Source organism: Urocitellus parryii, chromosome 1, assembly GCF_045843805.1.
Source record: "Urocitellus parryii isolate mUroPar1 chromosome 1, mUroPar1.hap1, whole genome shotgun sequence".
NCBI classification, from domain to species: Eukaryota; Metazoa; Chordata; class Mammalia; order Rodentia; family Sciuridae; genus Urocitellus; species Urocitellus parryii.
This window is the reverse complement of record NC_135531.1, coordinates 233,674,700-233,700,423: the sequence shown is the minus strand read 5'-3', so window position 1 is coordinate 233,700,423 and position 25,724 is coordinate 233,674,700. Positions and strand designations below refer to the sequence as shown.

The window sequence follows — 25,724 nt, the reverse complement described above, 5'->3', positions numbered from 1 at the left end:
ACTGTAATTTTAAGAATTCTACATTTCAGAGCAATTGTATTGCTGTATTCAGCATCTCATAATATTCTCTTTGTTCAGTCATCTTTCTTATGATCAAATCTTTTTACTGTGCTCACAAGGCACCATATGTTACCATTGCTTAATTTTTGTCTTGAAATATTAATTTCTAGCTCTTAGGGATAGACTGAATAAAACACATGGATTTTGCTTTCTATTTTGTCATAAGAATCACAAAAGATACTTACTGGTTATAAAATGACATAAATGACTGGTATCAACACCCTGATAGCCTATTGAAAAATTAGATGATTATCATTAAAGAACAATCTTAGGGCACTCGACAGTACAAGGTTATATGAAAACTGTGCAGCATAATTAACATCCCTAAATGTTAGGATCCAACATTCTTAGGACATTTGAGAGCTAATGGGCCCTTAGAGCTTTGAGTTTAAGATTTTCCTTTAGAAACTATTATTCTCTGAGGACATGGGAACAGGATTACTTTATTTAGCTTAAGCTAACCCAAAATAGAACAGAGGAAATAATTCAATGAGTGAACATATATCTTTCATTGTTTCCCATTCATGCCAAAACTGATGTGTCTTGAAAATACTAAAGCACTTACAATGGGGAAAATATCTTTAAAATGATTATATTTATCTTCAGACAGGAATGTTTAGTACTCTCAATAATTACATTGGAATAAAAAAAATGTTGATGACTGTATTATTTACTAGTTACACACAAGTAAACATGGTGTTTAATAGCTATACAGGAAGGAAATTTACTGAAAGTATCTAATAATGTGTCCATTTATATCCCACCTCCCTGAAAAGTCCCCAAATCTACAGAGAATAGAGTGGAAAATTTCACTCCCAATTTAGACATCTCTCCAAACTCCAGAGGAAGCTGCTGGGCTGGCCTTGCATGCAGCTAAAACCAAGCTGGACAACTGTATGATGAAACACCCAGCCAGCAGTCCTAGCACCAGAGGGGACCAAGAGCTACTGGGTACAGTGGACTCCGCCTCATGTCAGGAACACTTTGGTGTGAGAAATTAAAGACACCTTCCCTGAACTGATGGTAGTCAAAATACTAATGCACTTAGACATTATTTTAGCAGTTCCAATTTTGAGGAAAAATTCTGGAAAAATGCCCAAATTCGAACAAGCATTCTTCGTTATTATTTCAACAGCTGCTGCAAGTACAGCAAACAGCTGTTTGGGTTTCTTAAAGCTGATTCCAACACAAGGCAATGAAACCATATTTTACTTCAAATCTCTCTCAAATTCAAGTTATTTGAATTCTCTTAAGATGAGGGTAGTGTGGGAGATGACAATTATCTGTCAACACTAGCAAAAATGATTAGAGATTATGGAAAAAATCCCTTCAAAGAAAATAGGTGAGGAAAGGTAAAAGAAAAATTTTTGTCATTATTGTGAAAACTAAATTTCCAAACTAAGATTCTAGATTCCTAGTTAATGCTTCTTCAACCACCTATTTTACTCTTGGTGGGTGGAACCACATTTTAAACAGTATCTTACTGAACATTGCATCACTGAGTTGTGGAGATGAGACAAGATCCAGCTTGTGATGGAATGGATGGTCCTGAGAACAGAAAACCTCAACACTCTGTACACCCCAAAACAGTACCTGAACAGTACCTTTCATGGTGGGTGGTGTATATACACTCTGCTTCCTCTGCTTAGGTGATGCATTCTGTGACTGGAGAAAAGAGAAAAGAGTAAAAGCATAAGATGTAAATGATGTTGCCTTCAGACCTGGGAGGGAACTAAACACTGTACCGTGTTTTAAAGAGCTTTTTGACATCCATACCAAGAAACACAGCTCTAGTCAATGAGATTGATTATACATGTTCAGTGATTTCACAGGCTTATATGTGAAGCTGTAGGCTCTATTTTATCATAAAGCTATTCATCCTTTTCAATCATAAAGTTACTCTTTTAAGACTAATTTATTTTAAACACATATACCAACATGCTATTAAAAAGGAATCTCAGCCCAGCCTGTGCCACACGCCTGTAATTCCAGCAGCTCTAAAAGATGATGTAGGAGAATCACAAGTTCAAAGCCAGCCTCAGCAATTTAATGAGGCCCTAAGCAACTTAATGAGACCCTGTCTCAAAATTTAAAAAAATTTTAAAAGCAGACGTTGGAGTAGTAGCTCAGTAGTAGAGCGCTTGCCTAAAATGGGAGGCAGTGGGTCTATTCTCAATACCACATGTATATAAATAAAAAATAAAGGTCCATCAACAACTAAAAAATCTTTAAAAAATAAAATAAAAAGGGCTGGGAATATGGCTCAGTGGTTGAGCATCCCTGGGTTCAAAACCTGTTGTCAAAAAACAAGAGAATCCAGGTAGCTAAATCCAACTGGATTATAGTATATATACATACATACATATGTGTATATTTCATTTATTAAAATAGTAACATTTATATAATATATATTTCAATATCATTATGAAAAGTTATTTTGACCCTGAAATATCTTCTTATTTTTATCATTTCTAAATGCAAATTCTTTCTTCAAAAGCATTTTTTAAGTTACTAATTCTTTCCACTTGAGAGAAAAACATGAATTTTGAGACAAATTATACTCCATGGGATAATAATATGTGTTCATAGAATTAATGAGTGGTTCAGGAGGCATAATGAGGATCCTTGGTAAGTAATAGCAATTCATTACTCTCTTGAGTTGACACGTTCATCCTAAGGTCTCTATTTGAAATTATAATGTTGAGGTATTATTCTTTTGTTTGTTTAAAAGGTAAGCCCTTCACTAACAAAACTGCTGTATAAGACCATTATCTAAACTCACTGGATCATGATTAAGTTATTAAAAACAGGATTTGCATTTAGAATAATCATTTCAGGGTCAAAACCACCATTCCACAGTGATATAGAAATATATGTAAAATAAATATAATATTATTTATTCTAATAAAAATATATGTAGTCTATAACCCAATCAGATTTTGCTACCAAACTTTGCTACTCCTTTTTAATAGCATGTTGATTTATATTATAATGTGATAAAGGTAGGGGTCTTAATCAATGACTTTCAGTGTCTGAATTATTCAAAGCAGTTATTTTTTTTGCTTTGAAAATCATAGTTATAAGACACTTTTGGGTGAGTGCTTTTTCACTGCATATTAGAAAACATGATATACAGAGTTTAAAAAAATCATTAAAACTGTTTCATAAAGTTGACTTTATGAGGCAACTTTCTTTGTGAAAATAAAAATGTAATTGCCCTCAAACTCATCAAAATGATGATATTTACCTAATGCAAAAGAAATCTATTAAAAAGTTAAAAATTCAAACAGTTGCAACTGCCCATCAAGTGAGCAAATAGTACTGGTAAATTTCTCCAGAATTGTTTTTTGGAACTAGTCTATTATACATGGGTGCAGGAAGGGTGACTACATTAACATTAAATGTGTGGCTGATTGGCATTTCTGGGGCACTTCTATTATTTCAGTCACATCAGGTTAATTTTGTGAAGCAATCACCTCTGGAATTTCTTTTATATCTTCTTCAATACACATATTCAAAGATCGAGTCGAAGATCAATTTTGCAGAAGTGCCTTTTTGTTGTTTAATAACATAGCAGTAAAAACTTATGTAATAAAAAATAACAACTTTATATAAGTGCTTAGTTTTCCCAGTTACTCCCTTACTAAAAACTTTTGAAAATCCTGTGAGATACTATTTGGGATTTTGTCTTTTTACATTTTCCTCTTTGGGTCTTGCTGTATGCCTACTTGTAATCATGGGAATTGACTAAGTCCACAGATCATTCAGTTTGATATTTGCTCCACTTCTGGGCACAAGTTTCCTGCTTCCTTCCTATTTTGTATATTCTATACTATCAACTAGCCTCACTTCCTTTTTTCTATCTGAACTCCTACCGGTGTATATGGAGGGACTAGAAGATTACAATGTTCAAGCTAGCTGAATTTATCTTGCTGAACCCCTAGGTTCTGTTCACCCAGGTTGAGAAGACTTCATTCCCTCCAGACTCTGGCCCTGGGGCTGAATTTGCTCCACACGCCAGAAGAACATCTCCTTCCTCTAGGATTCTGACATTGCCTGGCCCTACCCCTTGTTGCTCATAAATAATCACTCAATTAATTAAATTATTGGCACTACATTCTATCACTAAAACCATCACTTTATTTTAGAAGTTTTTTTAAAAATATGGTTTTTAGTTGTAGTTGGACACAATATCTTTATTTTATTTATTTTTATGTGGTACTGAGGCTTGAACCCAGGGTTTTGCATATGCAAGGCGAGTGCTCTACTGCTGAGCCACAATCCCAGCCCTATTTTTGAAGTTTTTGCAAGGCTTGTCATTCCATAGAAAATCAGAGAATTGAGGTAACTGAGAGGCAGAGATTTAGTGACCTCATTTTACTGTTCAGTCAGGAAAAGCAACCTAAATAGTTTTTACATCACAATTTACATTATATTTTATATCAAATCAAGTCAAGCTAATTTTTTTAAATTTTAACACGTTTTCACAAAATCTGGGAAAACTTACTTCTCCTTGTGTGTTGTTGGTCACCCTTTTGTCATCTATTTCTGAAAGAGAAGTAGTTATAACTTATTAGAAATGTAATATTCTTCCTTGTAGTATACAATTAACATTTTCATCAACATATCAAAATACTTTAATAATTGTCTATGCTTATACGTTGCAATGTGGCTTAGAGCTGCAAAGGACAGCAGGACAGGGGTGGTTTTCTTCTGAGATAAACTTCTCCCAATGGTTTTAAAAAAAGGCAACGAAAATGCATTTCTCATGTTGCTACCTTTCAGTAGTCCAGAAAGAGAACCAGGGAAATGACTGTCTGAAACAACCACTGGTATTACCAACCTCATAGTGTCAAGGCACAAGCAACCTCTTCTTGATTTTGTTCCTGCTATCACTGTGTATTGAGTGTAGCCTCTATCAAGCTTCTTCAAGTTTTCCATCAACAAAAACAAACCTCCTTTCCCACTCAACCAATCACTATGACTGCAAGGAAGGCAGAACCTTTTCTTCTACTGCCCTTGGGAAGAACCAGTTACTTTCTCAAACATCTCCTATGACAGTGCCCAGGCAAATTCTACTCAGGTGGTGTAAATGGTTGTGAGAAAAAGGCGTTAAAGGAAGAAGTGGTCCTATACACCTCTTCTGCAGGGGGAGAAGTTTCCGGGCCAGGCTTCTTTGCTTCCTTCTCACTTACTCTACATGAATTCTGCTTCTTGGCTTCTTGACCCAGTTACATTTTCCTGATCCTTACATTAGCCCGAAAGCTGATTGTATGAGAAGTCCATCAATGAATTTTACTTAAGAGACAATTAAATGAATATATATTCACAAGAAAACATATATTATGTAGGTGAAATTATTTCAAAACTACATGCACTGTATTTTTATTTTATAAAAGATAATAAATGTACATGAGGATAGGCATATGCATTCATAGATACCTATATGCTACCTATAGTTACCTCTGAGTGATAACACATTTCTTCTTTATCTATATTTGTACTATTTGTTTTTCTTTTTATAATGAGCATGCATTACCCAATACTAATAAACAGTGTATATCTATGTACATATATGTGTATGGGTAGAGATATAGATACATCTATGTATGGGTTAGATAAGAGATAATTACCAAAAAAAAAAAAAGCTCACAAATAAGACAATGTAAGAAAGTTTGGAGGTAGAATACTTTGTGAGAGCTTTTATCTAATCAGTGCATTAATCTATGGATATGAATTAGCTGGGCAGTAATTTTAGGTAGGTGGAGAGTGGCTACAAGATGTAGGTCACTGAGAACATGACTTTGGGGTTTATATTTTGTTCCTGGTGAGTGGAGCTCTCTCTTAGCTCCTGGTGGTTATGTTGTGAGCTGCTTTTCTCCTCCACGACCTTCTGCCATGATGTTCTGCCTCACCTCAGGCCCAGAGCAATGGAGTCAGCCATCTATGGACTGGGATTTCTGAAATCGTGAGCCCCAGATAAATGTCTCCTCCTCTACATTTTTCTTTTCAGGTCTTTTGATCCCAGGGATGAAAAACTGACTAAAACAGCCTACATGTAGGTGTAAAAAAAATTATATAAATCCAACCAGGTATAAAGTTTGTATTTATGTAGTAAAACCCAAAAATATCCAAACAGCTAGAATGGAAATACTGTGTATTCTAATCTGATATCTTGGTTACTAGATTTTGAAGTTACAGAAATTTCTGATGAATTTTACCACCTTTATATAGGGAAGGGCAGACAGAAAGCTATCGATTTAGGACAAAAATCATAATTGTTTGATGGAAACACTGCAAATAGCTGGCTCATTATTAGATAGTCAGGCATATTGAACAGTTCTCTCAATGTGAGAACTTTTGTTACCACATTTAATTAAATATCAAATGTGATCCATTGTGACATTAGGACCAATTGGATTGTCAAATGCCATTGTGGTTTCTTAGTATTTGGTCTTCAAAATTCAAAGGACCTCTGACTGAGTGTTTTAGTGATAAAATAGGATCCAGTCATTTAGCTTTTCACTTTTTCTAGTTTCTAATTCGAGCACACATAGAATAGTGTCTTTCAAAAGAAATGAGAAGAACTTCATTGACTGCAAATTCAACAAAAAAGGTTGTTATTATTTTTATTTTGTTGACATACATCAACTAGTTATGTCATGAAAATAAGGACTGAGAAAACAATTCTGTATTTATCATGAAATTGAAGAGTAAAAACAAAATGACTTTCAAGTCAAAATGACTTAGATAAAAATACAACAAAAGCCCCCAAAAGATCATAATTTTCTTGAGATCTATTGTTTGAAGTGTATTTCTCCTTCCTTTCCAGATTGCTATTAAATTGAATGGCCAGTCTTTTTGCCTCCTGAGCACCTCACGTAAACACACAGATACTACAAGCTCATAGGGTACACTTACTGGAATGACTTGCAGTCATAATCACAATGTTCTCTCTAATTTGTAACATGAACATTGTCACTAAAAACGAAGACCATAAGAGCACTTGCAAGTTAGATTGGATAGAGAGAAGTGATGGGAGGAGAGGTGAAGGGAGGGGAGGATAGGAAGGGCAGCAGAATAGAATAGAAATTATGATTGCTGTATGTATATAGGTGACAGTATGACTAATGTGATTCTGCAATCTGTACAATCAGAAAAAATGAGAAATTATACCTCAATTGATTCAAATGTATGAATTGCCAAGATCATTGTAATGTCATGTGTAGCTTATTAAAAAAAAAAAAAAAGAGCACATGCAAGGTCTCACCAACTCTGCACTAGGACATCAAATGGTGTTTACAATGTCTCCAGGGCCTCAAATGATGACCCAATGGCTAGCTGAAAAAGTGTCCAGGAATATTGGATTCCATGTGAGATATAAGGATAGATCCCAGTGTTCAAATATGTTTAGCTTTTTCATGAAACAGAAAAATAATATTATTTTGGAGTAGGGTTGAACAAAATTAGTCTATTAACTGATGAGAGATGTATTAATTTATTACCCATAATTAAAAACTACAAATCTGAGTCTGTTGTACCTACTTCAGATTTGTCTTATTAATATTGTCCCCTCTTTCAAGAGGCATTTGATCTGAAAGAAAAAATTCCTTGCCTTGGGAGAAAAATGTCAGTCATCTAAGAATGAAGGAATATACCATTTTGAAGGAATATACCATCATTGAAGATGGAGATAGGGCTATAAATGGTTCTAAAATGTTTTGAATGATAATTAGTTAGAAATTCATGATGTATTTAAATTCTTGAAAGGAACATAACAAATTCAGGATCTATATGAAAACACACATAAACTGCATACACCAATCATCTGATGATCTAGATACATCAATGAGATCTGATCAGAGTTTTGAAATCTAATTATAACAAAAAATTAAGTAACTACTATGTAGATGATGTTTAGGAGTAGGAAACAGGGAAGACAAAGACAATTTTTTAAAGTTTCTGAACTATAAAAGAGAGAGAACTGCAAACAAGAAAGTAGCAGAATGTAAAGAGATATAAAAATAAGGAACACCTAGAAAGCCAGGGTTGAGGTTGGCAGAAAAATTTGTATTGTGACCAAAGCACAGGAGAGCACATGTAATTTCTAACATGGTCTTCCACTCATCTGTCATGACCACACAAAATCACTTGATCTTCTTGAACTGCAGGGTGTTCCTTCCATGTAAAATGGGGGAGGATGTACAAGAACTCTTTCTCTGAGTTCCTTATTTTCTCATAAGCTTGTTTCAAGGAGCAAAAATGTGGAACAAAAACAGGAACAATTTCCCACTCCTTAAGTTCAGACTGAATAGAGCAATGTCCTTCCAAAGAGTACAGTATGGAAAGGGGGAGAGGTGAACAAGGACCTTCATCATAGAAAGGAAACTTGGCAAGCATTAATCCCACCAGGGGACCAAGGTCAACATCACCAGTTATAAATCATAGTGATAGCACAAACCCTTGTTATGAAGTCATAAAGATGGCTCCTTACCTCAAAGGAATATTGACAAAGGAATATTGTAAAATATACCTGACCCATATTACCCTAAACTGTCAAGAACAATAAAAACAAACCTAAGAAATTATCTTACTCCAGAGCAACCTAAGGAGACATAATAAACGTGACAGTATAGTAGATGGAGTCCTAGATAGGTAACAGGTAAAGGACATTAGATAAGAACTAAGGGAATCTGAACCATGCACACACCTGTAACCCCAGCTACTCGTGAGGCTGAGGCAGAAGGATTGAAAATTCAAGGTCAGCTTGGGGACACTTAGTGTGTCCCGCGCATTCTCCCTGAACCCCAGAGCAAGTTCCTCCCCCGGAATTCCCTCCTACTGTACTTCCCCAACCAATGGGAACTCTCCAGGAGTCCCTTAGCAGGCTGAGGTGAACAGCAGGAGTCCAATATCCATATGAATGCAAATCTTAACATAATCATATCATCTCAATGGCTAGCTGGCTTCACCTGTCAACCAAAAATGCCATGCATCATATTACTTGGCTGTGACTCTTAGCATTAAATGATTCCCAAATAAGTCCAATGATAATGATATTTTATTTACTGATTAAAAGTGGAGAGAGGTGGAACAAACTGTGAAAGAAAATCCTACTGTCATCTATTTAGTTATACCCACCCACCACCTTACATTTGTTCCTCATATCCAGAATGCTGCTTTCCTCATACTCAGTACTGTTGTCCCCCACAGTTCTGTTCAGATGGTACCTCCTCTTGGAAATCTTTCCCAATTCCTGGCTCACCCATTTCTAACTGGAATTCATCCTGCCCCCAGTTTCCCACCCAACACCCACTGTACTCTCTATGCCTGGCCCATAGAACTCATCATTGAACACTCTGTACTATGATCATTAGTGTGTTATCTTCCCTTTCCTGTGAAGCCTCTGTGTTTGATTCTCTTCCATAGCTCTTACTATATTATCACAGTTGGCACACTATTACAGCTTGTCAAATAGATATATCTTAATACCCATTTTTCACAAACAAGACTATCTGTTTGTTATTTCAAAATCCAGTAGGAGGACAACTATTGGTTCACAGGATGTGGTAGATATTTCTAGTGAATTAATAGTTGATTTATGAATTTGTTAAAGCAGAAGCCATGACTTCTATTTTTAAAAATTGTCTCACTAGATCCAAGGCAATACTACAGACACTCAAATTCTCATAAATATTGCCTTACTGACTGAAAAAGGAATTTTCAGAGGAAAAGCAAAGATATGTTACTTTGGTCTTCTGATTTCTAGAGATGGGGGTTGGTGGGGGAGAGTATCTGGCTCTAGAACAAAATATATAAAAGAAATTAAAAACAAGTGGTCAAGTCAAATTTAATATATTCTTTTATAAAAGTCAGTCTCAGACAATTACTAAAATCCTGGAAATGAATGATTTATTCAGGATATTGACTGCAGGAGAGCACAGATCCATATATAGAATTCTTTGGTAAGGAGAGAGCCAATTTCTTAGAATAAACTCAAAAAATGCAGACTTCTGATGAATTTAGATAACGGAGGATCACTTGAGCCTTTATTTTTAGCAGTTATTTTGGAAATGTGAAGGAAAAAGTCAGTTTGGAGGAAATTGGAGAACTTCCAATAAAAATAGTGTTGTAAATTGATGCTGTGAAGATTCCTCTCTTCAAACGCAAGAGTAATGACAGGGTAAATATAAAAAGAAATGACTAAAATGATAACTCCACAGTCCAAAGTAATCAAACATCTCTAAGGACTATAAACACAAGAAGAGCAAAATGCAGTAAGCAGGTAAGGAATCACAGGCCCATGAGACTTTAGATCCAGAAGCAGGTAAAAGCAACCAAAAGTTCTATCCCCCCATTTGTAAGGAGACTGACTTCATGTGAAGGACGGGACAAAAACAAGGTCTCTGTCACTTGCATTGGGAAAAAGCACTGATCTGTGTACCCAGGGAGACAGGAGATAACCAAAGTGTTAGGGCAAACCATCATGCACTTCATGACTGCTTAAGTTGATTTCTACTATCATCATGGAACAGGACCTCATTCCATCAGAAAGAGATGAAAGACCTCTGCAATGAAAACTAGAGAACTCTAAAGAAAGAAATTGAAGAAGACCTTAGAAGATGGAAAGATCTCCCATGTTCTTGGAGAGGCAGAATTAATTTTGTCAAAATGTCCATACTACCCAAAACAGCTATATAGATTTAGTACAAGTTCTATTAAGGTTCTGATGACGTTCTTCATAGAAATAGAAAAAGCAGTCACAAAATTCATTTGGAAAAATAAGAGACCCAGAATAGCCAAAACAATGCTTAGTGACAAAACTGAAGCAGGAGGCATCACAATCCAACCTTATATCATACGACAGAGCCTATAGTAACAAAAATAGTGTAATATTGGCACCAAAGAAGACATGAAGACCAATGGTACAGAATAAAAGACACAGAGACAATCCCACCAGCAATGTATGAGTGTATCTTTTCCCCCCATCCTTGCCAGCATTTATTGTTTCTTGTAATCTTGATAATTGCCATTCTGACTGGAGTGAAATGGAATTTCTGTGTAGTTTTAATTTGCATTTCTCTGTTAGTGATGGTTGAACATTTTTTATATATTTGATCATTCATATTTCTTTTTCTATGAAGTGCTTGTTCAATTCCTTTGCCCATTTATTGATTGGGTTTTTTTTTGGTGTTAAATTTTTTGAGTTCTTTGTATGTCTTGGAGATTAATGGACAACAGTACTGAGTATGAGAAAAGCAGCATTCTGGATATGAGGAACAAATGTAAGGTGGTGGGTATGTATAATTAAATAGATGACAGTAGGATTTTCTTTCACAGTTTGGTCTACCTCTCTCCACTTTTAATCAGTAAATAAAATATCGTCATTCATTTGCCAGTATCCCCTCTCCCCCCCAAAAAATGGGCAAAGGAACTGAACAGATACTTCACAGCAGAACAGATCAGTCAACAAATATACAAAAAAAATGTTCATCATCTTCAGTGATTTCAGAAATGCAAATTAAAACTACACTGAGATTCCATCTCACTCCAGTCAGAATGACAATTTGCAAGAATACAATTGATTCTTGCTTTTACTTCTTGCGCTTTCAGAGTCTTGTTGAGGAAGTCAGTTCTTAAGCCAACATGGTGGAGATTTGGGCCTACTTTATCTTCTAGTAGACACAGGGTCTCTGGTTTAATGCCTAATTCCTTAATTCACTTCGAAATGAGTTTTGTGCAGGGTAAAAGATAGGCATCTAATTTCATTTTTTTTACATAAGAATTTTAGTTTTCCCAGCACCATTTGTTGAAGAGGTTATCTATTCTTCAATTTATGTTTTTGGTGCCATTATCTAGTATGAGATGACTGTATTTCCATGAGTTTATCTTTTAGACGTACTCCTGGATACAACCACTCTGGAAAGCAGTATGGAGATTCCTCAGAAAACTTGGAATGAAACCGAATTTGACCCAGTTATCCCACCCCTAGCTGGAGAAGCTAGAAATCTGGAAATGCTAAAAGGACTTAAAATCAGCATATTATAGTGACACAGCCACATCAATGTTTATAGCAGCTCAATTCACAAAACTCAAGCTATGGAACCAACCTAGGTGCCCTTCAATAGAAGAATGGATGAAGAAAACATGGTACATATACACAATGGAATATTACTCATTTATAAAGAAGAATGAAATTATGGCATTTGGCAGTAAATGGATGGAACTACAGACTACCATAATGCTAAGTAAAATAAGCCAATGCCACAAAAACAAAATCTGAATGTTCTCTCAGGTATGCAGATGCTGACTCACAATAGGTAGGTGCAGGGGGAATGAGGAGTGGAGGTTCACTGGATTGGAGTGGGAGCAGAATTGGAAAGACAGTAGAATGAATTGGACATAACTTTCCTATGTTTATACTCCACATCATATACAACCACAAAAAATAAGACATTATCCTCCATGTATATGTGATGTCAAAATACATTCTACTGTTATGTGTAACTAAAGAAAACAGATAAAATTTCTTTTAGAAAGTCCTCATTCCAGGTTAAAAGGTGTAGTATCAAACAAAGACTCCAGGACATTAACAAGAAAGGGTAAGCATAAAAGTAAAAAAAAAAAAAAATCCACTCAAGATGAAAATTAAAATTAAATTAAAATTTCAAAGCACAAAAAGAAAAATTTAGGAATATTGCCTAAAAAGCAATTGAAATACCTGTTTTCTCCAGACGAAATGAAAACTTCAGAGCAATTTGAAAGTTTCTTTAACATAAGTATATTTGGGACCCACAAATAACTATAGAAGTAAGTATATTGAAACAGAAAATGTACAAGTAAAAGGAGACTAAAGTAAAACAAGAGCAGATAGATACAAAAGAAAACAATTAGAAATACAAAATTCACTCATGGAAATAAAAGACTCAATAAAGTTGAAAAACTTTATGGTGGACTAAGCATAGCCAAAAATCTTGGGAAATAGATAATATAGAGAAAGACTATAAAGGGCAAACAGAACAAGAGAGGAGAGTAGGGTCTTTGGGACCTGAGCAGTGAGTGTCCTGGGATGTTGGTTTATTTGTTTTGACTCCTCTATCCTGGACTGAATGCTGGAGAAGCTAGAAATCTGGAAATGCTAAAAGGAACAAACAGAAGTAGTTGAAGCTCAGAAATAAGCCTATTCTCTCTAACCAAAGGACCAGAAAAGGGACAACACAGCAAGAAAAACCAATTTTAGACAATGACATCTACTTCAGATATAGAACTGGGGTGCAAACATGGGGCCTCACTGCTAATGCTGTCAGCAAGGAGAGAGTGGGAAACCTAAATTTCCATGTTCACACAGCTGTGAGGAGGCACCCCTTTCCCTTGACTCTACTTGGGAATTACCACAGACCAATTGGGAACTCCAGAAGTAAAGAGGCCCACTGTCATGATACCAACAGATGCCAAGTGGATCCTGGGCTGACACCCTCACCCAGTGATAATGAGATAATGCCGCTTTCCCCACGTCTATTTATTAGAAGAATCCAAATGGCACTTTCACAATCAAATCCAGTGGTAATGATGAACTTCATTAAGAACAAAGTCAGTTTCATGAGTTGCTTTTCCAAGCACTTCATAAATTAGTAATTTCTCATTTGAAATCTTGAGGCCAGAAGGAAGTTGCACAATATTTTCAAAACTGTAGAACTCTATGCCCAGTGAATTTTTACTTGAGGAATCATAAAGAAATGAAGATATCCTCAGGCAAAATAAAATAGATTTGTCACTAGCAGACCTCCCCTAAAGAATGGCAAATGAAAGTTCTGTAGCCAGAGAGAAAAAAAATATATTGAAAAATATTTCTATCTCTGCAACTTTCTATGCATCTTTAATTATTTTTAAACCAAAGGTCAAAACAAACAGAGGGAAAAAAACTAGATTGGGCATAATTTAATAGGAAAGTAACAAATTAAACATACTATGAGAAATTTACCCACATCCAAAAAGATGAAGACATAAGACATGTGAAGCAAAAGTTGGGAAAAACAAAGCGTTGATGGAAAGTCCAAAAAAATATAGAAAAGTGCAATATAATGAATATATAGAGAATGAGGGAGTAGAAGGAAAGTTAGAATATTTTCCAAAATTAGAAAGCTACATAGATCTTCTAATTAAAACGAGGTAACAAAGAAGTTAATAAAGACAAGTCCACATCTAGACCATAAACTTTCAGGACATCTCCTTTAAAGAAAAACGCAAGGGAGAGAGAGAGAGAGAGAGAGAGAGAGAGAGAGAGAGAGAGAGAGAGAGAGAGAGAGAGAGAGGAAAGGGAGAGAGAGAGAGAAAGAGAGAGAGAGATAGTTAATCACCATGGGAAAATATCTCACATTTTATTCTAAGTATGAAGTCAAATTTCTGAGAAAAATTCCAGAAGACAAAGACACTGAGCTTACCACAAGTGGTTTTCTAAATTTTATTCATCAAGGGACAAAATATGAACATTTGTAGCAATTTGAAAATATCGAGTTCTACTTTATTGCCTTGATGAGTACAATGAACTAATGTGTATACATTCCAGAATATTTAAAAATAAAAGTAAAGGCCACTTGTACAAAGTGAAATGAAAGAATTTTTCTTACCTTTCATAAACATCCTAGTTGAACATATATTTCAGCATAAGCTAGATTATACACCACAAAATGGAGTGAAAGATTGAGGAAACTCCAGATATTGTTTCCAAAGTTCTAATTTTTATCCTAATCTAAAAATGAAATTGTTTCTCTCTTTAGTATTTTTCTTGAGTGGCTTAGATTATTCACACACATGAAAGACTTTTGTTAAATACAAGTGATTTGTTTTATAACAAGGCTGTTTTTAATGATTTCAAAATACCTTCTATTTCCTCCATACTCTGAATTTTGGAGGAGTTTTGAAAATGAGATACATATTACTATGTAAACGCTATTTAGAATTCAGACTTGGCCTTTTCCTAGTCCATTCATTTGAGAACTATTCTAATTAGCCAAAAGGAATTCAGTATATTATAGTCATCTGTTAACATATCACGGTTATTTTATTTTAGTGAACATAATAGAAGATGTTAATAAAAACTGTGTATTCTGTGATTTCAGTTAATTTCATCCAAGAAGATGAAACAGAAATACTAATCCTAAAATGCAGTGGATGGTTTCTTTCCTTGAGTTTACAAAAGGGCAGTTTGAAGTAGCAGAGGGACAGGCAGATGCTATGATCTCATGCATGTCATCTTGGTGAGTGTCCACCAAGGTAGTGTGGCCAGCCATGACCAGATGGGTAGAACTCACTGAAAGAGGACAGAATTGAGCCATCACTGTGTGTGAGGACATGACTTTTCCACTTGTCAAGGAGCTTGTTCCATTGGCACTATCTAAACTGAATTCAGCTGAGAGAGCTGAGTGTGTCTGCTCTCACAGGAAGAAAGAAATTGATATTTCCAGTATTCCTTTCTTTCCATGGCAGAGACTGTAGATTTGTTTTCATTAATACTTCTCTTCTCTGACCATTTATTTTCATTTTACCCTTTAAAATTAACCATGGGAAATAGATTTGATGAATTTCCCAAATTATCCAGAGCTATAAGTGGAAAGAAAAGCTAAAATTTTTATTTATATTGCGAACATTTTTATTAGCTGCAGTGTCATTTCATACTTTTTAAGTCCTACCAAGTTTATCATTTAAAATCATCCATCTAAGTAAACACTGTGCTCAGTGAAAGAGGCCAGGTGCAAAAGACCACAGGTTGCATGATTCCCTTTGTACAAAATATGTTCACTGTTTTTTGTCATATCTGCAAAACCTTTGTGATATTTTTCACATGGCATTCTTATATACATTACTTTTTAGAGATATAAAATTCTAGTATAGTTTTGTCCTAAAAAAAAATCACCAATCTACAATTGATGTTTCACAATTTTCTCAAAAATATAAGAAAGATATTTGGTATTCTTGATTGTACTATCACAATTTTTATAGATTTTATAAAATATTAAACATCAATCCCCACTGACTATAAAACATCTCATATATACCTTTATAATAAAAAAACATTGGTTTAAATGTCTTCGTGGGATGAGAATGCATTATTTTGCTATTAAAATTCATTCTTATCGGCTAGAAAAATTCATGGTTAAAAAAATATCATCGAAGTGTTTTGTAAGTCAGTGAAATTCATCTAGCACAACCATAAAAATTCCATGGGCTTTCACACCAAAGTTTGAGTTGAAAAATGAGACCACATAAGTTTACTAAGTATGGTGATAATTTCTTGATTTTTTGTTTTGTTTTGTTTTTGTATGTGTGTGTTTATCAATGGAAATACTGCAGCGAATGTAGCGGCAATTTTTCGTGTTTGAGAAAAGTCATGACTGAACCTTGTGAATATTATCATTTCCTCCTGGATAATTTTGCACGGAAAAAGCCTTTATTTAACTACAATCTTCAAGCTGAATAATAAGTATTACCAGAGACGGATTCTTTTCCTTTTTATCTCCCTTAATCTTCTACTAACAAGTGAATAAACAATATGATTTTAGACTAAACACTAGTCAGCATTTAAATTTGTCTTCCTTCAGGAGGCACTATCAGTACATTTTACACAGAGAATACTAATGAGTGCAGAATAAAAGCCTTAATTATGCAGATATCCTTTCCCCATTTCTCTCTCTCTCTCTCTCTCTCTCTCTCTCTCTCTCTCTCTCTCTCTCTCATGCTGTTGATCAAGCGCTAAAAACAAATGCTACCCCTTTCCCCCTCAACTTCCGCAGTGATATCCCAAGGGTTCAGGTGAGACCAGGTTATTTTTACATCCATCCTTTGTGTTTTGCTGGATTTTGTTTTGAAAAGCTTAGCTGCTTTGGTTTGGGTTCTGTTTGACAACAGTGTGTATTCCCTTCTTTATAAGAAGTGTCTTTGAAACTTTAGGAGAGAATGCTTTTGACTCCCTCTTTTTAAAGTCAGCCAAGAAAAAATATTTATCTGCTGTAATACAATCTGGTTGAAATTGTAGTCTAGTGTGTTCTCACTCATCAGGAAATTTAAGCAAACTACACAAAACTGATAAAGTTGGAAAGAAATCTTGTATTTAAAAAAAATTTTTTTGAAGCTTCTCAGGGTGCAGGTGCTTTACCTGCCACTGTATTGATAAAGTTTAAGGATTGGTTTAAGGATGACAAGTGAACAGATATGATAAGATTAGCATTTAACTTAGCAAACATCTGGAAGAATCAAATAATTAAGCAGGACTGTGGGGTCATTGCATGACTTACTACTAAAGTGTGATCAGAGAACCAGGTGAGGGCAGCATTTGAGCCAACACAGAAGCAGACTACATGCATGCATAAGCAGAGGCTTGCAGGGTGTGGAGTGAGCTATACAGGCAATAGTTTTGTATCCAAAAGTCCAAATTTAAAAAGTCAGCAGATGGGATGGGGTTTGGAGGGATAATTCAGTCCTGAAGACCAGAATTGGTGCAGATCAATTTTCATGGAATCAATCACTAAGATTGAGGGACACAGATACTCAGATCTCAGAAGAGAATAGTTGTTAAAGACTGATTCACAGAACCAGGAAAACAAACAGGAAAAACAGAACAACAAATAAGAACTTGCCTTAGGATTAAATTTTGAGATTCTGTTTAGAATAACGTGGTCAGTGACATCATTTATCAGAGCTAGAAAAGCAAAATTGTCAAAGGCATTAAGACTTGCAGAAGCCACATTTTTTTTTTTATCCATTCGTCTATTGAAGGGCATCTAGGTTGGTTCCACAGTCTTGCTATTGTGAATTGTGCTGCTATGAACATCGATGTAGCAGTGTCCCTGTAGCATGCTCTTTTTAGGTCTTTAGGGAATAGACGGAGAAGGGGAATAGCTGGGTCAAATGGTGGTTCCACTCCCAGCTTTCCAAGAAATCTCCATACTGCTTTCCAAATTGGCTGCACCAATTTGCAGTCCCACCAACAATGAACAAGTGTACCCTTTTCCCCACATCCTCTTTATACACAATGGAGTATTACTCTGCATTAAAAAATGACAAAATCATAGAATTTGGAGGGAAATGGATGGCATTAGAGCATATTATGCTAAGTGAAGCCAGCCAATCCCTAAAAAACAAATGCCAAATGTCTTCTTTGATATAAGGAGAGTAACTAAGAACAGAGTAGGGACAAAGAGCATGAGAAGAAGATTAACATTAAACAGGGATGAGAAGTGGGAGGGAAAGGGAGAGAGAAGGGAAATTGCATGGAAATGGAAGGAGACTCTCAGGGTTATACAAAATTACATACAAGAGGAAGTGAGGGGAAAGGGAAAAATAATACAAGGGGGAGAAATGAATTACAGTAGAGGGGGTAGAGGGAGAAGAGGGGAGGGGAGGGGAGGGGTGGGGAAGGGGGATAGTAGAGGATAGGAAAGGCAGCAGAATACAACAGACACTAGTATGGCAATATGTAAATCAATGGAAGTGTAACTGATGTGATTCTGCAATCTGTATATGGGGTAAAAATGGGAGTTCATAACCCACTTGAGTCAAAGTGTGAAATATGATATGTCAAGAACTATGTAATGTTTTGAACAACCAACAATTAAAAAAAAAAAGACTTGCAGAAGCAAAGAAAACTGCAGAGATCAGAGACATTCCAGAGTGAGAGGTTCACAATTCAAATTTGGCCCTCAGGCAGAGGTACTAACAGGAGAACAGAGAACCTAGAAGAGATTGTGGCAGTTGTTGATACTAGAGTGATAAAATTAAAGACCCGAGGAGTGTCGAATGTACAATTTGTCCCTACCTTAAGATTTTTTGAGAAGTGGATAAATATTATAAAAATCTCTTAAAGTAATAAGTTCCAAAAAATGCAAAGATCCTCAGAACATTAATTGAAAGGTCTGGAACAGGTACAAAATTTAGGTAAAGTGAGTCATATTAAAACTGAAATCTGGACTCCTCTGACTTGATTAATGGATCATTTCCTTACTATATCTGCTAAGCACTGGAGAGGATAAACCTTTAAACACTTTTTAAAAATGTAAATATTTAGAGGCCTTTAAACATTTCTTAAATATAAATGTTCAACTATCAACAAAAATTTTCAGGCACAAAAAGACAAGACTGATAACTAAAGAAAATGGAGGCAGACCCATAGGAAATTCAGATATTAACATTAGCAGTCAAAGGATATATTAATAATATGCTATATTAGTAAAAATAGAGAGAAACATAGAACATAGACTAAAAGATACATAATTTAAACAAGGAAATAGAAACTATGAAGAGAAACAACTTCACGAACTTCAACAGACAAGATCTAAACTTAATGCAATGACTTGTTTTAAAGGCATAGCAGAAGATGTAATTCAGTTAGTGCATGAAAAACAAAGGTAAGTAGAATTATTCAACCTGAAGTACACAGAATGGAAAAAATAAAACTGAGAATAGAGTTTTATTTGAGACACAGTCACAAGGTGTGAAATAAAGACAAATTAGAGTTCTAAACATAGAGGAATGAAAGAATAGAAAAATAATAACTAAGAAATAAACCAAACAAGAAACCATCAGATGACTGATACAAGAAGCCTGATTAAACCCCAAACAGGATGAGGGAGAAAAGGACAGGAGAAAAGAACATTTGCACAAAGGCTTATTATAGCAAAGGCCAAAGACAAAAGAGAAAATCTTAAAAGCAGTTAAAATAAAACAACAGTGACCCTTTCTACAATGGTACCAATAAGATCATCCAAACCAAAAGACAATGGGATAACATTTAAAGGCCTGAACCCAGAAGTCTATATTCAAATTAACTGTCCAATATAAAGGTGAAGGATCAAATCATCAAATCATGCTCCTTGTCTAGTTTCTCATTTAAAATATTATAGTCAATCTTTTCTCTTCATCAACATAAATCTTTACTTGACCCACAAGGGTGGCATGTCATAACCAGCTAGGTAATGCTTTTCTTATGAACTAGGGGAAGGTCTACATCTGGCGAGTGAAATAGAGAAGTGGAAGCTAACCTTCCATGGTAGGTAGACAGTAAGGCATTTTATAATTACTCTATAACTCTAATTTCCCTTCAAGTCTGATTATGGCAATTTCTGAAATATTTCTGATAAGAAAATGTGACTGTAACTTCTTCCACACAGCACTGTTAAAAATGCTTAGGATATCTTTTAGTTTTATATTCCAACCCTCTATCTACCTTGTCAGCAAAACAGGATACTATCTTAAATCTTTTGTGTATTTCCACCAGCTTTTCTTTTTAATCTTTTCTAGCATGATTTATGGGGAAAACTTAATTCTGTTCTATAGAAAAGTAGGAACAGAGAAAAACAATTTATAGTCATCTTTTGGAGGTGCCCTAAAAGTTTAATCACGAGGACATTGGTGCTACCTTTGACAGTCTCAAAAGGAATTTACCATCAGATCTGTGAAAACTGCAATGAAATGAAAGTATCCCATTTCAGTGGATTCTCTACATTCATATCAAACATACTTGAAGATAGAGCCTTTTTCCAGAAATCTTTGAATTATATCTATCGTCTGAGATCATCCACAGTTAAACAATACAAGGAAGAGACAATCTAAGATGAAAATTCCACAGAGGGCTTTAAATCTACTAATCTAAGAGTAATCACTGACCCAGGAGCCCTCAGAACTGAATTGGAATAAATCAAATACAAATGAAAGGAATTACTGTGCATAGCTCAGTCCTTTCTTTTGCATTTAGATGTGGCATTTCCTTGTGGTTTTAGCATTCTAGCATAGATTGTCTGCTTAACATGCCAGAGAAATTTATCATGTATATCTTAAAGGTGGTAGATGACTAGAATACCCAACTTTTCTTTACAGCAGGGCGAAATGTAATAGCGCTGTGCAAAACCTCCTAAAGCAGCTATAGTGAAGCCTCTCTTTCTAATGCACCACTCTCCCACTTTCCAACAGGAGGGCTGGACCTGAGCCATTCTGCTGAGAGCCTGCTGGGCTCTGCTGGAGGCCAATCTGGTTGGGACTTCAACTTAAGTCATCAGGCAGTGGTTTCAGCTGTGTTTTTCTCTGAGCTCTTAGATATAGTCAAAACGGAATCCCAAATTGAAACCATCAGAGCAACGAATTTTATATGCCCTGGGAAGGGGGACATGGGAAAAGAAGAAAACAGTAAAAATAACTTCACCCTGTTGTGCCAAGATTCACACAGCTGTATTTTCTTTCAATATTATTTATAGCTTTCCATTTTTAATTGATGAAAGTAGAAACATAATCATATCACTTAATATATTTTTATCTCTCAGAGCCCCCCCCCACCATGGCTTATTTTAGGGGAAGACCCTGAAAGCTGGGTGCAAGGAAGGAATAATGAATGACATGATAAAGAAAACCAAGATGGATATGTTGGTTTACTAAGGAAGCACCACCATGGAGTTATAGCCCTAGCCCTCCAAACTACTTTTCTGCTCATATTTCATCATTTCTGCTGCCACTTCCAAGCACAGTAAAAGAGCAGAAAAAGCAGATCCTTTGAAACCTCAAGTCTGCTTTTCATTAGCATTCTCAATTTTTATGAACTTAGTTTCTCTTATAAAATATATCTTACCCTACCACATAGCCATTTTAGATGAAGGCCAAAAAGCTGTTGCACCATCTTACTGGTTTCAATTTTCAATCACTGGGAAATGTTTTCTGCCTACTTTGAGTTGGAATTTGCCACGTTTTCTCCAGGAAAATAAGTTGATTTGTTTAGTAAATGGTTTTTCTCTTTGTGTGGATGACATCAGTTCAAACAGCCTGCATATTACAGTAATTCAGGTTTTTGTTTTTTTTTTTTAATCTGTGTCCTTCTCAGATAACTACCTAGAGAACTGATTATAAAACATAGCTTTTTACATTAGTTTTATGGATAAATTTTAAAATATTTATCAGGCAATGTTGGAAAATGAAAAGTAATTATTTAATAAGCCCTTAACACCTTCACAATAGTGCATTTTATGTCATTTTGATCTATAGTTTCCTTTAAACAGGTGAGATTTTGATGATTTGGTTTTAGTCATTTTATAATATTAAAATTTTGTTTTTATATTACCTTAAATATCACAAAATTCTTAGCAGAGTTCCCAAATGAAGTCCTATGACTAGTTTCCTTGTAAGTAAAAGGAAGGGACACGGGGCTGGGATTGTGGCTGAGTGGCAGAGCGCTTACCTTGCACATGTGAGGCACTGGGTTTTATCCTCAGCACCACATAAAAATAAAGTAAAGGTATTAAAAAAAAAGGAAGGGAGATGATTGAGGTGAGCCCATGCAGAAATTATTCAAAGGTTAACGATTTGGATGGTAACAATAGGAAATCGCTTTAGAGATGAAGCTGAGAGGCACTAGATCTAGAAGAGCATTAGCTGATTACCAATATCTGGAATATTTAGTTCTCTTTCCCTTTATAGAAGTGCTACTTCTTTCTTCACACTGGTTGCTAATACTGATGGTGACTTATTAAAGCTGTCTTGTGACTTGCCTCAGTCAGCCAGAACATAAGTAATAGGTTTTCATTTGTAGAGAAGATAATGATATACAAAAGTTCACTCCAAAAATATTTTTATATATCCAAAATTAATTACATGTAGTGAAAACCCAACTTAGAATTATGATGTATATGTTTATTATTTGAATTTCTATTTAATAACTTTTGATGACTAATATGGGGACCAAAGTTCATACGTTAAAAACTGTGAGGCAAAGATAATTTTAAAATTAGGTTTCACAGGATGATTATTAGGGGCAGAGTGGAGGAAATGGGAAGAGGTAGGTAAAGAGTACAAAGTTGCAGTTATGTGGAATTAATAAATCTGAAGAATGAATGTGCTACATGAGGAATAGAGTTAATAATATTGTACTATATACTGGTCATCTGCCAAGGGACTAGATTTTTGCTATACTTATTGCTATGGTTTGGATGTGAGGCATACCCCAAAATCTCACATGGGAGACAAGGTTCAGAGGAGAAATGATTGGGTTGGGGGAGTCTTAACCCAGTCAGTAAATTAATCCCCACATTGGTAACTGAAGAGGTAGGGTGTGGCTGGAGGGGGTGGGGAATTGGGGCATGGCTTTGGGGTATATACTTTGTACCTAGAAAGTGGAGACCTTTCTCTGTTCCCTGATAATCATGTAGCAGCTTCCCTCTGCCACACTCTTCAGCCATGATGTTCAGCCTCATGCAAGCCCTAAGGAATGGAGTTGGCCATCTATGGACTAAGACCTCTGAAACAGTGAACCCTCAAATAAGCTTTTCCTCCTTTACAGTCGTTCTGGCCATGTTCTTCAGTCAGAGCAGTGAAAAAGCTGACTAAAACACAACAAGGAAGGAAGGAAGGAAGGAAGGAAGGAAGGAGAAAGGTAGGTAGGTAGGTAGGTGAAAGAATGAAAAATGATGAAAGAGAAAAAAAGAAAGCAAAAGGGAATGAAATTACATTAGAGTACACTAATTAGCTTGACTGTAGTAATTGTTTTACTATGTTTATGTATATAAAGATAAGGATATCAAAACATCATACCACATACCCTCAATATACACAATAAAATGTAAAATGAGGTTCATTGTATTCTTATGAAGTCTTAAAATTTTGGAGCTTCTCTACCTTGATCAAACTGTCAAAGAATTGCTTAAATCATATTATTATTTATTAATTGTGTTATTTGATATCTCCCATTGATAAACAATTTTTACCCAGATGTCTTTGCATTTTGGCCTATGTTAACAGGACCACTGTGAATTTCAAAAAAAAAAAAAAAAAAAAGATTTTTTTTTTTTTTACCTGAGTATTACAAGTAAACCATCGTAAAATCACATGAAACACAACGACACTATCCTTTTAACTAGAATTCTCTATAACAAGCCACAAATGCCCAATTTTTGGTTATACATGGAAGATATATTCCTAAAAATTATATAAGGTCATTCCACACAATAAATACATTCAGGTACCCATAAACAAGGTGGTAATATTTAATAGATTTATCAACTGAAAGCATGTTATCATAGATGGCAGATGTTTCCATTACTAACCAGAAGAAAGATCATTGGACCTGTACTGTACGCTCAAAATTCTATGTTACTTTGCATGACCTTTTTTAGACTTGGACAAAACAGAAGGAGTTAGTTTTTGTCACCTGATTATCTGTAATAAATATTCATTTGACATATTAAGTAACATGCCTCAAAAAACTGATACTCTATTCATTGAATTTTTTAAAAAATATTTTTAGTAGATGGACACATACCTTTATTTTAGTGATTTAGTTTTTTTTTTTTTTTTTTTTAATGTGGTATTGGGGATTGAACCCAGTGCCTCAAGCATGCTAGGCCATCATTGTACCACTGAGCCATAATCCCAGCCCTATTCATTGACTTTTTAAGATTAAAAATTTAAATATCTGTACTATTGGGTTTAGATTCTAACTTTTGGTATTTTTATCTATCCTAAAAATCTTAACCATTAATCAGGTTCTCAATTTTCTTGTCTCCAATGTAATTTTCCTGAAGATTGCACTGTGTGTTCTAAAAAATAATGATTATGTATAGCAGTTACATGGAAGAACTATTAGAGGACAAAGTGCTGTAATAAGATATCAGTTCAATATGTGTGGCACTAAATTCAGATAGAAATCAGAGAGGGTTTTGATATATATAAATATTACATTATATATAATGTGATATTACATGTAATGTGATATATAAAATATATTTATTATGATACATAATTTTGTGTGTGTATGTGTAGAGAGAGAGAAGGAAAATAGCCTTTTATATGTATAAGTCTTAAAATTAAAACATGTTTCCTTATGAATGGTGAAACCTATAAATGCCATTTTTAAGTTAATACCTGTGATAGTCTAATTTTGTATGTAAGGCTGTTATCATGTATTGAAACTTTGCCCACTATTTTAACAATAGTTTATTGCACACCTACTAAATGCTGGGCACTATAAACTAGAGTCAAATTCTCCTAGAAGTTTGAAGTGTATATAAAGAGACAGATAGCTAAGAAAGCAAGCACCTACAGTATGACTGTCGGGTGTAACAGAGGAAGCACAGAATGTGGAAGAAGCATCCATGTCAAGGGCATCTAACATCCCTTGGGCAGGGAGGGACAGATTTCTTGGGGAAGAGAAATCTATGAAATTGCTGCAGAGGCAACTAGAAAAGATGTGTGCAGTGTGGTGGTTGATGGACAAGAAAGTTACATGGGATAAGACAGGGAAGAAAAGAGATTTTAATCAGAAGAAATAGCTTGTGGGAATGTCTTTGGAATGTGAGAAATTTGACAATATTTTAGCAATTGGAATAAACTCAAATATTTGGACTATAGAATGCCAAGGGGGGTGAATTTAGAAAGAAAAAATTAAAGACTTTTTAAAAACTGGGTAATTTAGGCTGTGAAACTATATTCAGAAATGTGGGCTTTATTCTAAAGTGATGGGAAACCACTGAAGGGTTTTAAGCAGTAAGAAGCATGATCAGATTTCTCTCAGAAGGACCATCCTGGCAGTGATGAGGAGGATGGATTGGAAAAACCCATCCTAGACGTAGATGGATCCATTAGGAAGGGATTGCATTTATATGATGGATGATGATGGTTTGAACCAAGTTAGAGAG

The 25,724-nt window shown here is 35.1% G+C and overlaps 1 protein-coding gene across 4 annotated transcripts in view; it reads right to left on the bottom strand.

Annotated features, from left to right (window-relative positions):
• Ppp1r1c (protein phosphatase 1 regulatory inhibitor subunit 1C) overlaps positions 1-25,724 on the bottom strand; it is a 123,539-nt gene that overhangs the window by 54,426 nt on the left and 43,389 nt on the right. For 2 of the 4 annotated variants that reach the window (XM_026392038.2, XM_026392039.2), the window contains exons 3-4: positions 4,568-4,608; positions 1,665-1,725 (exon numbers count right to left, since the gene is read on the bottom strand). The exons of 1 other annotated variant lie outside the window; for it this stretch is intronic. In XM_026392038.2, the coding sequence (XP_026247823.1) occupies positions 1,665-1,725; positions 4,568-4,608 (102 nt within the window). The remainder of the gene's footprint in view (positions 1-1,664; positions 1,726-4,567; positions 4,609-25,724) is intronic. One more of the 4 variants, XM_026392040.1, reaches the window with a different exon arrangement.